At 40.3% G+C, this 18,555-nt stretch overlaps 1 protein-coding gene across 1 annotated transcript in view; it reads right to left on the reverse strand.

Annotated features, from left to right (window-relative positions):
- PSAP (prosaposin) overlaps positions 1-18,555 on the reverse strand; it is a 35,593-nt gene that overhangs the window by 2,913 nt on the left and 14,125 nt on the right. Inside the window, exons 3-13 of the mRNA XM_063307521.1 lie at positions 17,409-17,483; positions 16,330-16,455; positions 15,842-16,036; positions 10,860-11,003; positions 10,299-10,355; positions 7,317-7,430; positions 4,585-4,680; positions 4,025-4,205; positions 3,715-3,878; positions 2,202-2,282; positions 1,557-1,664 (exon numbers count right to left, since the gene is read on the reverse strand). Of these exons, the coding sequence (XP_063163591.1) occupies positions 1,557-1,664; positions 2,202-2,282; positions 3,715-3,878; positions 4,025-4,205; positions 4,585-4,680; positions 7,317-7,430; positions 10,299-10,355; positions 10,860-11,003; positions 15,842-16,036; positions 16,330-16,455; positions 17,409-17,483 (1,341 nt within the window). The remainder of the gene's footprint in view (positions 1-1,556; positions 1,665-2,201; positions 2,283-3,714; positions 3,879-4,024; positions 4,206-4,584; positions 4,681-7,316; positions 7,431-10,298; positions 10,356-10,859; positions 11,004-15,841; positions 16,037-16,329; positions 16,456-17,408; positions 17,484-18,555) is intronic.

Consider the following 18,555-nt stretch of genomic DNA (forward strand, 5'->3'; position numbering starts at 1 on the left):
TCGCCCAGAATCGCTGAATGAGCTGGGAGGGGAATAAATTTGATAAATAAATAAATTCCAGAAGTGGAATGAAGGCCATTTTATTTCATGCTTTTAATTTTAATTCAGGTTCAAGCCAAATGCAGCATAATAGTTATTTTAAATTTAATTTTTATTAGAATTATTAAATTTTAAAAGTGAAATAAATTAACATTCCTTGAGGAACAAAGAACATCTGCTTACTATTAGACAGGTAACAAAACAGTCACAAGGAATGCCTTGCCAGTGAAGGCACGTATGGCACTGGGAGAGTACCGTTACAGGTAAATAGAAGTGCCAGGAAACCAGAAGAGTATCCCCTCTTCTGGCTACTCACTTCCCTAGATGAATTATGGTAAGCATTCGGGCCTGCCATACTGTGGCTAAATGCCAAGGAAACAAATGCTAACATTTTCCTCATTCACCCACAGTTTGAGTGCAGATAAGACTAGTTTGCTAGTACAATACTAAAACAAATCAAGGAATTGTGGACTGTTATTATCTATAGAAATCATTTTATCCTCACCAGGCTTTCTATCCATTTAAATATCACTCTAGAGTGATTATATCTGGCATTAGGTACTTGAGAAAGACTGGGGTTCTGATGGTATACTACCCATCCTGCTGTACCACACAAATGACAGAAATGACCCCCAGATTTGATCTTCTCCAGAATATCCAAGGTGGGACCTGTCATGATTATAGCAGTTTGCGATTTCATGCAAGTGATTCTTCTCTGAAATGGTAGCAGACTCATTAGGATGGTCCACACCCAGAAGCTAGTTGATTCCAGAGGGTGCTGGGCAACTTTCCAGCTTACATGGCAGGAGCTCCTGTTGAAGCCTGAATCACTCTATGGACAATGGAGATGACCTGGCCAGGTGACATGACTGTTCCTGGGCATTCTCTTTTGCTATGCACACCCATTCAGCTCCTTGGTATATACTTCAGCTGACAACAACAAAGACAATGGAAAAGAAGCAGCAACATTTTACTCTTTCACTACTGCATCCTGCCCTGGGTGCTCTCTCATACTGCAGATGTGATGGACGAGCCTTTTCCATGGTAGCCTTGCAGCTCTGGAATGAACTTCCAGTAAAATATACCTGGCTCTGCATTTTTTTTTGATGACAGGCAAACATGGTTTTATTCTCAAGGGCATTTTAATCCACAAAGGTGTTCATTTTAAACAAGTCTGTTATTTAGTAACTTGGTTAATTACTCAGGCTTCTCTATTAACTTGCTTTGGTGTTACAGACTGTCAAGAAGGCAGGAACTGTACCTTTTAAGTGGCATTCACCAATCCCATCAGACATTTGGCCAATTTATTTTAGGTATATAAGCTGCATCCTTGCTGTGTCACTGCAGACTTGGTGGTCAGGTACTCCACCTAGCTGTTGGTTCTCGCTCATTCCTTCCAGTAGTACGCCTACCTTACAGAAAACCTTTCCCACATTAGTTGGCGTAAGGAAATGCTGCTTGCTAGGCTTCTGTTTCTATCTACATACAAGCTCAGAAGTATATAAAAAAATACTTACATTACACTCAGATGCAGTTTCCATGTTCTTACACCAATAGCCAGGTCCTCGGACACAGAATTCTGATCCCAAAAGAGGCTGAGTAGATGTTGCACAAACTCCAAGTTTCTGCACATTGAAAGGTAGTAATTGCAGTTACTGTTTCACTGCAATAAAAGTGTGATCAGCCCCTTCAATTATTAGGACTTCTACAAAGAATGCCAAAGGCACCACAGAAAAGCCAAGTGAACTAGTCATTCCAGCTAACAAGAGTTATGTCTTGCTTGAACATAAGGATCAGAAAATAAAATGGGAACAAAAAACAGAGCTTTTTCAAAGGGCATTTTAGTAACGTCATGGGCACCCTTGTTCTTAATTTTTTTATCCTATTTTAATTTTGTATTTGCAATTTGGATTGGGTGTTACTTGAATTTTGTTGTTTTTACTGTGACATTGTTACCGAGAATCACAAGACTGTGGCAAGATAGAAACAATGAATAAATCACTTTAAGGTAAAGCATTATTGAATTTTCTTTGGCTCCTGTTGGTCCAAGCCTTGAGTTGTGATGGTAGATACCTAAGCACTTAAATGCAAACTCAGTATTTATTTAATGGAACCTACACTGAATTTTATTTCGTAAGTAAACATTCTAACGTGGTACTTACATTGCACACAAAAGTAGGATCCATCATTTCTGCCAAGAGCAGCACAACTGTTGGCTCATACTGCTTCACAAACTGGACACACTGTTTTAAAAAATAAAGCATCTATGAGAAATGGAACATGATGCTCTATCAGTTGATTATCTGACTCAGGTAGAAACTTCTGAATTTAAGGATCTTTTGTTACACAGGGTACAATCTAGCCAAAGCTACTGCTGGAAACCAACTGATTTCAATGAAGTATTTGATATGTACTAGATGTTTGTGAAATGGTCCCTAAGTGAATATGTGTGAGAGAAAGAGAGGGGGAGAGAAAGACACTACAAAGATTTCTGGTTGCTGCTGCCTCATTTAGATAAAGTTCTCTCGTGCAATGTCCTGTGCCTGACCCATTTTTCCCCTTTTTTTGCCCCCTTGCAGGGCGGAGAGATTGCCTAAACAAACTGTCTCTTCCTGAGCCGCTTTTCTCCACAGTGCAGCATTTCCCTAAAAAGAGCCCACCGCAAATTAACAAGCTCAGCATTGTGGCCACTTGTTCAGCGACCGTTTAAAGTTACGATGGACTGGACAAGGGGAACTTACAACCTGTCCTCGTAGTTGCAATCACTGCAGCATCCCTGCAGTCATGCGATTGCCATTCGCAACCTTCACTGCCAGCTTGACAAGCGAAGTCAATGGGGATGCCACCAGGAGGTTGCAAATGGTGATCGCATGACTGCGGAACGCTGTGACTGCGCAGGATTCAACTAATGATGGCAACTGGAACTGCCGGAACTCCAGCTGTAAGTCATTGCAATCACATGATGTTGTGCTTTACAACTGTGTTGCTTTGTGACAGAGTTCCTAGTCCCAATTACTGTCCACAGGCAAGGACTACCTGTAGGTGACTAGAACCTCCTGCTGCTGCCTGACAAGACCTGAATCAGTTTCACTGAAAGCTTTTGCTGTCAAGCTCATGAAATTTGATCATAAACACAGGCATTGATTGGAAATTTTATTATTACTGTCATATTTGTGAACAGCCGCTAAATGAAATAACCGCTAAACAAGGAGCGGCTGTATACATAATGGGTATAGAATTATATAAATTAAAATGTATCCACTGATTCTTTGACACAAACCCTCAAGAGCATCATACAGATAGCTAAAAAACGTAGTAATATAATAAAAATACAAGAAGTGATTTGGATAACATCACAGGAGCAACCCCAATGTTGCAACTGAAGGCAACTTTTTACTTATGTTAAATAGTATATTTTGAAAGTATCACCATAACACATCAGCAATCTAACAATCCAATAAAATTGCTTAACTTCTTGCACATCGCTTTGCAATGATTTTAAAGAACCACCCCTACCACACTGGAACTTGAAATGTCCAGTTTGACACTGGTTGTGGTGGTCATTAAAAAGCAGCAGCCAGTTGTAGCTGAACTCCCTCTGCTTTCACAGAGTAATTTTTCAGAAGAATTTACTCACAGTACTGCAAGTTTAACACACAACAGCACATTAATTACCTGGTCACTAACAGACTCTGGTAAGTAGTGACAGACTTGTTCTAGAAACCTCTCAATCTCAGTAGTGGTAGCATTCTTTGCTAGTTCCTTGTCTGCATAAGCAACAATCATCTTGCACACATCACAGATACTTCCAATTTGTGATTGCACTGGAACAATTTCTTCTGTGGATACACAAAGCAAAGGCATTTATGTCAAGTTTCTCCCTATGTTTATATTAATGAACAAAAATTTTGCAATACTGGAAAGTAGAATCAAAATCAAACATAGAAGTGTTCATTATGTAGCAGAGGATTACTCAAGTTCTCACCAGCTGGTAAAACACTGTTTGTGCAGCATCTCAGCATCACACAGACCATTTTAGGACTAGTAGCTTCCAACAACATGTCAATAATAGACTTCCCATAGACTTCCACAAAGTCCTTGCACTGGTCTCTGGATTTTTCGGGTAGCAGTAAACAGACCTTCTCCATTCCATGTACCATCTCCTCCTAGTACATACAAAAAAGACTACTTTGACATTTGCAAGTCATCTTAAGTCCTGTAAGTATCTGCTAAAACTAGCAAAACACAAAATAACTATAGTATTGGCAGACTGAAATGCAGCATTAAGAATCACTATTTACGAAGTAAGCATGGGTTGAATATTTATTTGAGATGAATAAGGTGGGTATTCATATCACAAGAATACTGCAAGATGAGTCTCTCTGGTGACCCTGATCCACATATAGGATGCCACGGCAAAGAAAGCCATTTTGCTAGAAACCACCTGACTTCATTTGGTCAAACTATATGGAGCACAGCTCTTGGAGAGCAAACGGTATTATAGAAGATAATATTAGTCTAATTTCTTTTGTGAAACATGCATACCTCCGTCTTATTGCTTTCCAGAAGGCTGGCCACCTCTTCTACCATGATAGTGCATACATCACAGACAGACACGGTTTCCTTCTGACTCAGGCTGGTCTATGTATTTCAGAAAAAGTATTTGCAGCAGTTATTACTACACAAAACCAAGACATCCACAGCCACAAAAACATGAAACAGCAGTTGGACGTGCTCTTGAAGTATATTTTGGGTCACTGGAAATTGACCCAAAGGAAAGGGTTACCTCCACCTCATTAGTTAAGAAGGCAAAGGGCAAAACTTCCTCCTGTCTCCTGAAGGAAACCCCCTATTCAGTCACATGTTCTGACTTCAGGTGGGAGTAATTCAAGTCTTCCTTTACTGTACGTTCTACTGTAATAATAAAACTAGCAACAAGTACAATGCATGCACAATGCAGTAAAGTAACTTAGGTGTCAACCTTTGGGCCATTTCATTTCTTTCTTAATTAGGGTGAGACTGCCAAGTCCCACTTCTGGTGTCCAGAAATGTGGTTCACATTAAGCCAAATTTCCATTCGCAGTCACTGGAGATGGATCCAACATGAAAGGAATATTGTAGCAGCAGCATTCCCAGGATGGGCCTATGTCATAGTTTATAGCACTCACTGTAACTTGGCACAGATACGTTTACTGCCTTGGGCATGGGCTAATCTATTTCGCAGTGTTTTATAAAGGCTTTGCTCCAAGGAGCTGCCCTACAAATATCAGTTAGTGGTAACCACTACCATTATGGCTATTGACATTTTTAAAGATTATTTTATCCTTTAGATTTTTTAATCCTGCCTTTATTATTTTTATAATTAACTTAAGGCAGGGAACATACCTAAAAACTCCTACCTCCTCCTATTTTCTCACCACAACCCCCGTGAGGTGGGCTGGGCTGAGTGTGTGTGACTGGCCCAAGGTCACCCAGCCGGCTTTCAGGCCTAAGGCAGGACTAGAACTCAGAGTCTCCTAGTTTCTAGCCTGGAGCCTTAACCATTATACCAAACTGGCTTATAGAGACTGCTGTCAGCAGAAAGGGCTACCAAAATGGCTGACTTCCAAGAAAAAAATATTAATGAGAATTTTTTAATGATACCAATGGTCAAGTCCCATGGAAGGAAACTCAACCACTGGAAGTGAGAGAAGTGTCCCAGAATGCACAGAAGCCTAGATGGTCTGCTCGTTCACGCAGTATGTTTATTTCTAGCCTCCTCTCCATCCCTTCTTTGGGGCTTCCCAAAGGTCAGGGACCCTTGATGCTGGTGCCACCAGTGTGTGTGTGTGTGTGTGTGTGTGTGTGTCAGGGACCCTTGATGCTGGTGCCACCAGTGTGTGTGTGTGTGTGTGTGTGTGTGTGTGTGTGTGTGTGTGTGCGCGCGCGCGCGTGTGCATGCCAAGTCAACTGATAGATCTTGATGGTAATTAGTCGCTTTGAGGCCAAGATAGTCTCAGTGCAAAACCTGGATGATCCATTATCAGGAATTGCTCTGTTCAACCAATTGCTCTGGCTACCGTGGGTCTCAGCACATTGTTGAACTTTGAGACAAGATGTCCAGGCATTTGTGATGAAAATTTTATGTTTCTGTATGTTTTTATTCTGTTGCATTTTATTCTTGCTACTCTAGCTTTAAGAAGGAAAGCCACTTCTTTCTCCTTTAGTCATGGCCATGTTAGAAAAAGATAGATCTACCTCCATACAGGTAGTCCTCCACTTATGACCACAATTGGGACCGGAATTTCCATCATAAGTCGACTCACGTGACTGGACCCAATTTTACGGCCATTTTTACAATGGTTGTTAAGCAAATCACTGTGGTTGTTAAGTGAATCCAGCTTCCCCAATGGACTTTTTTGCCATTTTTTGCCAGAAAACAGCAAAAAAGGTTGCAACTTGTGACTAAATGACTGCAGGATGCTGCAACTGGATGTAAATGCGAGCCAGTTGCCAAGCGCCTGAATTGCAATCGTGCGACCGTGGGAGGGTACAACGGTAGATCTTTCCCCTACCATCCCCTTTAGCTGACCACAAGTATACGTGGTTTAAAATTCTTCCTATTTACACTCAAGATTTTTGTTTAGTGCCCACAGAGTTGGCCTCACTTAATGACTGTAACTGGACCAGCAACTAAGTGATGTGATTGTCAAGCAAAACATCACGACCATGGTGGACTTATAATGTCAGTTCTGCGGTTGTTAAGCAAATCACCCATGGTCCTTAAGTGCAACATCACGGGACCACTACTTGCAACTTACTGCTGGCTTCTCCACTGACTTTGCTTGTTGGAAGTCAGCTGTGAAGCTTGCAAATGGTGATCATGTGACTGCGGGACACTGCAACCATTGTAAGCTCATGGACCAGTTGTAAAGTTACTTTTTCAGTGCTGGTATAAGTTTGAATGGTTGCTAAACAGGGCAGTCATTAACCAAGGACTACTTGTAATTGGTACTGTGAATCACTGTGTCTAGCCCAGTCTTTGATTGCTGTTAATAACTCAGTCTCTTAAACTGATCAGTAAAGCTCATCAGGAGGTTCCCTCTGTCATTGTTTCTATGATTTCCTCTTTTTTTCCCTATTGATTTAAAAGAACATATATTAACATCTCCACGCTTCTGATCCCTCACTCAAATCCATGAAAGCAATCACAGGTTAGAGCTTTTAACCATTTAAGATACTCACTTCCTTCTTGCTTCTGCAAAGCGACAAGCAGATAACCGAGTACCAAGCCTTACCTTCACTGGCTCTACCTTTACTGGAGAGACAACTTTAGCAGGCACCAGAGTTTGGAGGGGTACAGACTTCAGAGAAGAACATAATCCTATCAGGTTACAAATAGCCTGTGGTTGCTGGAGACATAAAACAGCAACACAAGTTACTTCTACAGTCTGCAAGATGGCAGATTACTTTTAACATCGTTATAATTTCAAGAATGTAAAAGTAGCTCCTAAATGCCATAGGATAGTGTAGATGTTATTTTTTGTGCATGAAATGGAAAATGCATTTTGTTTCCAAAACACTGTGTTTCTGAAGTTCTGCCAAACTGTTCCAGGCAGGCTGTGGTTCAGCAGAACCAAAAGATAGAACATTTGGGTTGTTCCAGGCTTCAACCAAACCCAAACCCAAACCCAAACCCATGTTGTTCTCACAAAATTGACTCATTTTGCCCCTCTCCCCCCTCCTACATGCAGCCAGAAAACTGGCCTCCCCAGTGCCTCCCCTCCCCTTCACTTCCCTACCTCTTCCACCAATGACTGTGGATTTTTCTTGCTTTATACTTCCCTGAAACGCTTCTCCCTGGAACATGCATGTTTCGGTTTATGTCCAAACAAAAATACATGCTTTCGTCTGAAGATGGACTGCCTGAAACTAGCTGTTACTCTCCCCGCTCCAAACAGGAAAAAAAAACAGTTCACACACAGCTTGTTTTGTACATCCTTAGATGTTATGTATACTTTCAGGTCGAATTTTATTCACTTTTGGCACTTCTACTCCACAGCAGAACAAAATGTTTTAAAGTTTAATCGAAGGACTTATTTCAGCAACTTGCAGATATCCACAAATGATTTTTCTTACAAAGCTAAATACTTTATAACTAACATAAGTATAAATTAGGCGCTTTTCCTGGTATGTCTCACAACTGTCCCTTGATATAGTATTTTAAAAAATTGGCATTTCGATGAAACATGAGCTTTCTGCAAGATATATGCACTCATTTTACTAAATTCAAGCACTATTATGGCTAGACTTTCTAGCAGTCATTCAGTGCCACACAAAAGACAAATCCTGAATTCCTTTCAGTTCACATTGTGAGGTGAAAGGTCCCCTGTGCAAGCACCGAGTCATGTCTGACCCTTTGGGGGGATGCTTTCGTGACATTTTCTTGGCAGACTATAGAGCGGGGTGGTTTGCCATTGCCTTCCCCAGCTGTCACCTTCCCCAGCAAGCTGGGTCCTCATTTTACCAACCTCAGAAGGATGGAAGGCTGAGTCGACCTGAGCCGGCTACCCGAGAATCCAGCTTCCGCTGGGATCAAACTCGGGTCGTGGGGAGAGTTTTCGGTTGCAATACTGCTGCCTACCACTCTGCACCACACAGTTTTAAAATAGTCTCTAATTTATAACCCTACAGTAAGAGAAGAGGATAGTCTGAAATAGGGATGAAGAACAATGGCCTTTCAGACCCTGAACTACAGTTTCTACAGCATTCCTCACTACAAGCCAGGCTGGCTGGGCTGCTGCAAATAACCATTCAGCAACATCACAGGGCCCCTGGCCACCCTTACCAATCTAAACCGATCTATTCAAATGTATCCAATTTTATGACTTCCAGATCACTTCTGAAGGAAATATGGTCCATGTCCTAAAGAAATATACCATACAGTATATTCATATGATCTCAAGATGCATAATGCATAATTAGATAATGCTAAATACCTCTAACTGCCCAGTTGCACCTTTCAGACAATGATCATTGGATTAGTCCAGGCAGTCACCAAGAATAAAAAACTAACTCAAAGGCACCAAAAAAAAAAGACATGCAGCACTTAGCTCTTACAAAATAGAAGGTAATTGTGGTTTAGTGAATGAGTGCCAAAATGTGCACTTTTCCCATAAGCTTTCTTACTAAAGCATATCGTTACTATATATAGGAGTTTTCAAACCATCTTTGAGGAAGTAGTTCAACCATTCTTTTCTCCCATAACCAAAGAGATGTTTCCATACCATTCACATACAAAAGGAAACATGCTGAAGTTTAATACCATCTCTACACAGGCCAAGAAATGCCCTTCTTATTTCACTATGTTTTCCTCATTAAGGGAGTGCCATAAGTATGGCGAACGTAACACCGCAGCCAGCATTATAAACACATGCAACATGCATTTGCCAACCAAACCATGACAGGTGCAAGGTCCAAAGAACTTTATTTAGTAAGTTCAACGGCTATTCCCAAATCATGTCCCGTGACTATCTTGACCATTATATTATCTTCAGGCTTTGTGGAGCTTTCTGTGAATTAATTTTAGCTTCAAAGCCAGGTGGTCAAACAGGCTCACAATCTGTTTCAGAATAGCCAAGATTTCATTTTAGCCTCAAAAATGATTCTTTCCACAGCCACTCTCTGTCCCTTGAATCTGTCAAAACATCACATTTATCAACTATGTTAGCAAGAGATAAAGCAACACTCTCTGAGTTGGGAGGGGAAGTTTCTCACATACCTGCTCTTGCTGTTGACAGGACGGAGAAAAAGAAACACAAGAGAGTTAACAATGGGAAAACAATCAAGTAACTAAGTGGTACACACCACAATTTTACAGGGAAGAAGGGAGGTGGGGCAAATCAATAATAGAATTGTTCTTATTTTGCAGAACAAATTTTGCTCAATATTTAGTTATTCTCAACAGGCTTAGAGCAACTGCAAGCACTATGAAAAATGTTGTGATGCAATCAACCCAGTATGATTTCCAGTATGAGTATCATTTTGTCCTTACTGCCATAATCCTACAGAGATCTTCAGTATGAACAATTTCAAGAACTAAAGAAAATGCAGCCTTGTGGTACCTCAGGATATTTAGACTTTAATTAGATAATCAGTTCACATTGACTTTTGATGCTGTCAAACTTAGCTAAGACATTTGTTATATTAACTCCAATGGCACATATATTATATTGTATTTTTAGAACAGAATAGTAAAATATAGGTGATGTTAATCTTACCATGTGCAAGAATAACTGAACAGCCAGGGAAGAATACTGAGAAATGTAGCTCTTGCACTATTAAGAGGGAAAAGGGACATTTGAGATGGATGTTAATATTACCCAAGCTGCAACATAGTCCAAGCATACGTAATCACTGTGTTCCCTATTATGCCAAGGAAATGTATTGACTGCTTCAACAATGGTATTTGGGAGATACGCGCACACACACATTTTAATCTATACAATATGGAAGGGGACATACATAATTGCATCCCACTTGTCTCTTGTGAAAATTAGGCTATGAAATGGTGACAGTTCATCCAAAGTCATTCTGTAATACTTACAAGCCTGGATTCAAAGTTACACAATCCCCCTAATCATATCCTAACACAGACTGTGCAGGTTGCATGATTTACTTCATATATTAATCAGAATCAGATTTTCATTAAGCTTAATTTAAAACGTGGCAACTTAATCTCTAAATTGAGAACGCTGGAGAAATTAATGACTAAGTATTTAAAATGCCAAGCCATGTATTGTATTTCCCACTAATAATTAATAAATACTAAGTAAAATTACCATATCAGCCATGCTAGGATCCAAACGTTCACACTCTTCCTTGACATGATCAATTAAAGAACTAACAAAGGTTGAATTGGTCTTCACAGCTTCCTGAATATCTGTTACCAGCTGAATACAGTCGTTACACACATTTCCACTTCCCTGCAGGCAAGTATGAAGCACATCTTAACATAACATCATAATGTCAGAACATGAGAAGGGTGGCTATGTAATTTAAATAGCAGCAGCAGCATCTTACACACTAGAAAACACCTTCTATAAAAATTTGCTGACAATTCATTGCTGGTGAGATTTTGGCTCAATCTAGTTATATTGAGTAGTGCAGACATTTTTACTCTGCATTAAACCAAACCAGCCAAGGCATAGGCAACATTTTGACCTGTGCTATTTCTTTTCCTTTTTCACTGTATTAACACCTTCTAACCTAACAAGATTTTGTATGTTTATACTGGGATACAGTGACAAGCTTTACTCAGAGGTAGCACTACCAAACATTCTAAAACAAGAGTATGGAGGAAAAATTTAAAGTCTTCTTGCACTGCTGTATTTAATAACGGATTTTAGATGCATGTATGTCTGCCTGTTTTCCACCTACCTCTCAAAATGCTCTGATTTAACCACAACTGCTTATGCTTTAAACTTCTGCTGACTTTTACTAATGTTTCAGTATTGGCCTTATCTCTATCCTTTAATTGGTTCAGTTACAGTGCATGATACTAAGATGTTAAGGACTGAAGAGTCAGTTTTTGCATTAACACCACTTGCAGGCTGAGTAGTATTTTCAAGACCCCTGTTCCCCCAAATAATTCATTTTTGCCTTAGGCACTCCCCAATAGAGAAATATATTACTATCCTGTTGAAGATCTCAGTCACTAACAGTGCTTCATATATCACAACAAAGTCACATATAAAGGCTTTTCCTCCACAGCAGAATCAAAGTATCTGACAGTATATCCCTCCCACCCCACTTACTCAATAGGCAGGGGGCAGAATTCTGAGGAGATAACCCTTTGTCTACTTCTGGAATGTCAAGCCAGAAAAACCCGAGAAGGAAGAGAGAAGACAGACAGAAAACGAAATAGCCATGACAGATCCACTTGACAGCAGATATTGATGGGGCCTGAGGTGATTCCCCTCCTATTCTGAAAATACCTGGGGTGGGCTGAATAGCCTGTCTCTGCTAAAGAAAAAGGACCTTCCTGGTGATTCCTTCTCAAAGTGGGATGCAACAGAGCTATTGCTAGAAGCAGAATCTTCAATCAGTGATACCTAGTCCTAGACACAAACTATTTTCTGCAGCACCTGCTTACCAAAGAACACAAGTTTGAACATGCCTCAATCCATTTGGCCACCATAATATGTAAAACTCTGTGGCAAAGGTTAGGCTCTCAGAAGCATGCTAAGTGATGTAAGACTCCGAACATTTCTGTTCTACTCAGGCAGATCTTGATAGCTCATCTGGTATCTAGTTCGCACTTTTTATTCTGTGTTCCAGTTAAGACATCACCTAGGGCTTCTCCAAACAGTTGCTCCCTTGAACAAGCTTGATATCAAGATTGATCTTGATTTCAAATCCATGTTCTAGCTCTTCTGTCAGTTACCCAACAAACGTAAGTAGTAGGAGGCATCTCTAGATGAAACTTCATCCTCTCTAGGCTAGCACCCACCACTAAACTGGCAGCTTTGACTAATTTGTTCATGTCTATTTGAATACCCTGTGCGCCAAAGTACAGAATTATCTGCTTAGTACATCCCCTTGCCCTTTTGATGCTTGCCTTTATTACTATGACTCCCACTGCCAGCGCTGCTACAGGAGCAGCCACTGGAAAGAACTTGAGATAGTCTAGGACTGAGCTCTGTGGGCAGGAAGAAGCCACCACCAGGGTCCTCTACTCTAACGTGGAGTACTTCTGGGAAGAAAAAGCACAAGGTTGAGCTGCTAGCCAGCAGGAGCTCTTCTGCAGCCAGTGGGTCTATTAAAGATCCACAGGAGCAGGTGGTTTGGATCCTTCAAGTCTAGAATCTTGCACTTCCCTGAGAAATTCTAGAAAATCTGCTTTTTGGAACAATCTGGTAGATTTGGGGACTAGATGTGTTTCTCTTCATCTCCCTCCTCCCTATTTGACTGCTCCAGAAGGGAGACATCCCTAACTCATATATAAGGTGGACCCTATGGACCTCCTTTTTTTCCCACATGGCCCTTCTTCCCTTTAACAATGGCCTGGTCCTTGCTCTTTCCAGTGGGGATCTAGAGAGCAGCCATCTGCAAGAGGGGAGAGCAAACAGAAACCAGCACAACTTCTTCCTATTATTCTCCTTGCTTGTGCCTGATGTTTGTCTTCACTGGGAAGCCCCAAGATAGTTGTTGGAGGCTGGCTCTCTTGCTCAGCCCCTTCCAGAGAAATCCTCCAGTATGTCTATGGACAATGAGTTATTGCCCGTGAGTCTTCTAGTGCATGCTCCCTGGAACAAGGGGGGGGGACAAAATTAGGAAAGGGCCTGTCCCCTCTCCCAAAAAGGGGTTCTGAGATATTCAATGTCCTGCTTCCAAAGTGAGTGGGAAGCAGATATCCACTTTCAGATGCCCTTAGTCCACTGTGGGAAAACATTACTATCCTCTCGAAGTTTCCAATCATTTTCAGTGCTTCTGTTTTATCACAACAGACCCACAAGACTAAACTACTATGTGAATCTGCCCAAAATGATTTCTTCATTATTAGAGACCAAAAGCAAAGCTTTTTCCCCAGGGATCCCTGGAATATTTGCCTATCCCTTAAGAATATTAGATATAAAAATGAGACAAGTCTAATTTCATGCTACTGAGATACCACATCTAAGCAAACATGAAAAATTATACACTCATAGTTCTCAATGGCTGGATTCAGACAACATGGCTGAATGAATCAGGTAAATAAGTACTCCATGAGCTATCAGTGTATGTTCACACATTAAACTCCGTGTTTGTATGGGGTTGGGGAAAGCTTAGCCCTAAAATGTTGTTTATCAACATCTAATCGCAGTGCTAACTACATTAAAGTGTTTGCACAACATGCTAACCTCTCTTCCAAAACTGTGTGAGGCATACATGATTAATCAACGAGTTTGCACGCTGACAGAATTTCTTCTTTATTGCTTGTGACTGAGGTAATGGGTTTATAGGAACAGTTTTAGGTTGGGGTATTCATGAATTGGCCGATTTAAATGTCAGCAGGATGCAAATACAGTCAGGACCAGAAATATTGGAACAAGGATAACCACACTGAAGATGAAAGGAAACATACCCAGATGGGAGCAAAGTCAGGACTTTCAGCTGTAATTCAGGGGGTTTGACAAAAGTGGGGCACTAACCATTCAGGAAGTACAGCCAGTGGCATACACACACACACCATCATTGGTGGCTCATAAGTTAATGGAACAAACCAACATCATTACAAACATAAAGATTGCCTTTAGTACCTGGATGAAAATCCTTTGCAGTCAATGACTGCCTGAAGTCTGGAACCCACGGACATGACCAAATGTTGAGTTCCTCCCTCGAGATGCTTTGCCAGGCCTTTACTACAGCTGCTGCTTGTTTGTGGGTCTTTCTGCTTTCAGTCTTGTCTTCAGTAAGTGAACAGCATGCTCTATTGGGCTGAGATTAGGTGACTGACTTGGCCATTGAAGAACATCCCACTTCTTTGCCTTAAGAAACTCTTGGGTAGCGCTTGCTGTATGTTTTGGGTCATTATCCATCTGCAATATGAAGCGGCGTCTTATCAGTTTGGCAGCATTTGGCTGAATCTGAGCAGAAAGCATGGCCTTATATATTTCAGAATTCATCCTGCTGCTTTTATCAGCAGTCAGGTCATCAATAAACACCAGTGACCCGGTTCCACTGGCAGCCATACATGCCTGTGCCATAACACTGCCTCCGCCATGTTTGACAGATGATGTGGTATGCTTTGGATCATGAGCTGTTCCTTTCCTTCTCCATACTTTTTTCTTCCCATCATTCTGGTGCAAGTTAATCTTGGTTTCATCAGTCCAAAGAATCTTATTCCAGAACTGGGCAAGCTTTTTTAGGTGTTTGCTGGAAAAGTCTAATCTGGCCTTTCTGTTCTTGAATGTTACCAGTGGTTTGCACCTTGTTGTGAAGCCTCTGTATTTACATTCATAAAGCCATCTCTTGACTGTAGATGTTGACAATGACATGCCTACCTCCTCAAAAGCGTTCTTGACCTGGCTTGATGTTGTGAAAGGGTTCCTCTTCACCATGAGCAGAACTCTGTGGTCATCCACTTTAGTTGTCTTCCGTGGTCTTCCAGGCCTTTTGCTGTTGCTGAGCTTGCCAGTTAATTCCGTCTTTTTCAGGGTGTTCCAAGCTGTTGTATTGGCCACTCCCAATGTTTTTGCTATCTCTCTGATGGGTTTGTTTTCTCAGCCTAATGATGGCCTCCTTCACTCGTATGGACACCTCTATGGACCTCATGTTGAGAGTTCCAGTGAACAGCTACCAAATGCAAATGTAACACTCAGAACCACCTCCAGCAGGCCTTTCATCTGCTTGATTGGTCATGGGGTACTCAGGAAACAGGCCACACCTGGCCATGCAGCTGCCTGTCAGCCATTCGTTCCATTACTTATGAGCCACCAACGACGGGTGTGTGTGTATGCCACTGGCTGTACTTCCTGAATGGTTAGTGCCCCGCTTTTGTCAAACCCCTGAATTACAACTGAAAGTCCTGACTGCACTCCCATCTGGGTGTGTTTCCTTTCAACTTCAATGTGGTGGTGTACAGAGGCCAAATGCCAAAACAGTTATCCTTGTTCCAATATTTCTGGTCCTGACTGTATATTTATAATAATTATAGACATTCTTAACCGCACTAATAGCCCATTTGACAGTAAGCGCACCTAACTTCTTAAACACAGCAAGCATATTTCTATTAAACATAAAAGCTTCTGCAGACAGCCCATTTGCAGTTTTAAATTCTCACCTGAGTTTCTTGCTTAGGTTTATCCTGAGGATAAAGAAGAAGTGGCACATTAGCCATGAAAGGAGATGCCAGTTCAGAGAAATCTAGTTCTGGAATTTTATTGGACTGAAGCTGTTTTTGCCATTTTACTTCTGCCAGGTGCTTCTGAAGAGACTGGCATAATGTAAGCGCACTGCATACAACTTCAGGATTGTCCTAAAGAACATACAATAATATAGATTTACTTGTTTTTACCTATGTTATACGCAGTAGAAACTGTGCCAGCTAAGTACCCCTGAAAACCAGATAATTAAAGCTTGCAGAAATTATTACAACTTCTAGATGGGACTATCACCCTTCCTATAACACATTTTTCCCCAAGATCTCTATGCCAGAGAAGTTTGGAATATTGAGTTAAGTAAGAAAAATATATGTAAAACCCACTCATTTTGTCCAATTTATTAAAAATTATAAAATCAGTTGCTTTAGTAGCATTAGTGAATACTCACAAATTCTGATTTGACCATATCCAGAATATTTGGCAAATAAGACTCCACTATGTCCTTGCACTGATCTACCAGTTCTGGTTCACGAAGAAATCCACAAACTTTGTAGAAGTACTCATTCAATTCTTCCTATGACAGGAAACAAGACAGACTGGTTCAGACATAAAGGAACACATTTTCCCACCTTTCTCTTCCAGGTAGAAATCCATAATAATTCCTAAATCATATTACAGGCAGATATGGGCAACATTTTTGGGTTGGATGTCACAACAATCCCTGCTTATTGGTCAGCAGGCCACAAGAAGTCTTCCAGTGACATGGTACATCAAAAGAGGCGGCAAAACTGAAAATTTTCAACCTTCTCAACATAATTTTGGAGAATTCTGAAGGCAGTAATGGGAGCATTTCACCTTTAAGCTGCTTTGCATTCCTATTCCCAACTTTGTTCTCATGTTTCAAATAGAAAATATTACGATCAAAGTTTAGTTATTTTGCCACTAAATTTTGGTTACATGATTTTATCATCTATCATCATGCTATAAATTCCATACTCGAGGTGAACCAGTACTGTCTACAAAAAGCAACAGTAAATAGATTGTGAAAGTAAGCATGGGCAAATCTTTACAAACCATCATATGATTTATCTCCCTGCCATAAGAAAATCTTTACAAACCATTCAGATGATTTATCCCCCTGCCATAAGAAATGTCTGATAGCTTTTGCCATCAGCAGAAGCAGAGAGATTTTTGCATAACTGATTTTTCCATTATGCAATGGAAATGAAATTTAAAGGATGATAAACTTTTTGTTCTGTTTGACTAATATCTTGCTAAGGCATGAGCTCATTTTTGTACTATTATGAAAAAAATTATTTGTAGCCTAGTGGCTTCCAGTAAGAATGAATGCAATCCAACATTGCCATATTTTAATATCAAAAATACCCTCTCAATTTTAGGAAATACATTCATGATAACCCTTGGTTGAAGGGCATCCGTCAACATAGAGGTGGGTCCCACTTTTAGATCCTGCACTTTGCTTCTCAATTAAAACCACTAGATGTTTTTCTGGAAAGGAATTCTTACCATTGTTTCATTATTCTTTAAAATCTTCCCAACTACTCGTACAACTTCTTTACACAAGTCACAGGGAATACTCTCCTGAGGAGAAAATATCATTTTGATAATAAATGACATTTAATTTTTAGACATATAAGCTAAAGACTAATGAAAATCCAGTTAAGACAGTCTTGCTGCAGATGCTACTTAGGGTTGGAGTGTTACACCCTCTTCCTAGCTCACATGCTAGTACAAATACATTAAATGAAGAGTCCCCAACCTTTCTAGTCAATGCTCAAGAGGATACTGAAAATGTTCTTTTATGTGTATATGCGTGTGTGGGTGTAGAAATCAAATAGAAAATTAAAAGTGCAAGAAACGGGGAAAAGTAAAAGAAAAATGATATAAAGAAGTAGCTTCCAATCTTTACAGCAGTTATAAGTACAATTATAAATTTACCTCTTACTCTATGGTTACAACAAAACTTGTTTCTATAATCTAGCCTATCTAATCATCAAAACCATAAATCGTAAGTTCATTTTTTAATGTTTTATGTAAGTCCATAAGGGGTTTCCAGCAATAAACGTAGATATTTATTTATTTATCCAATTTGTCCCTGCCCATCTCCTCCCATCGGGGGCAATATTATCTTTTCTCTGATCAAATAAGTCAATTTAGCCAACTCAGCAAGTCCCATCATCTTCACCAACCATTCCTCCATTCTGGGTTGTGCCAGGATACTGAAAATGTTCTCATGAAACACTACCAGGAGATTGCCTGTTCAGAAAATGGTTACTAGAAAATAAAAATTCAAGCTTGAAGGATAAAGCATAAGAGTAGAAATGCACAACTAGAGTCACAGTCCACAAACTGAGGGCTAAGCATGTTTAAGAGCTGAGAAATTAATAACACAAGTCTGGCTAGGGCCTTTAGCAGTTGGGATAAGAATTGGATGCTAGGAGATTTAGGGGGGAAAAGGGTAAGGAAGAAGATCCAATAAACAAGCATTAAGACAACAGGTCTTCATACCAAGTTGTTACTTCAACCTGAAACAAAGCAAGACAAAAAGCAAAGGGGAATGTTAAGGCAAACCTTGGATTCTTTCTAAGCAAATACTCATTCCTTGACTTTTTAATTATCTCGGGAAATATGAGAAAAAAAATAAGGACAGCAG

This window comes from Candoia aspera, chromosome 6, assembly GCF_035149785.1.
Source record: "Candoia aspera isolate rCanAsp1 chromosome 6, rCanAsp1.hap2, whole genome shotgun sequence".
In the NCBI taxonomy this organism is placed as follows: Eukaryota; Metazoa; Chordata; class Lepidosauria; order Squamata; family Boidae; genus Candoia; species Candoia aspera.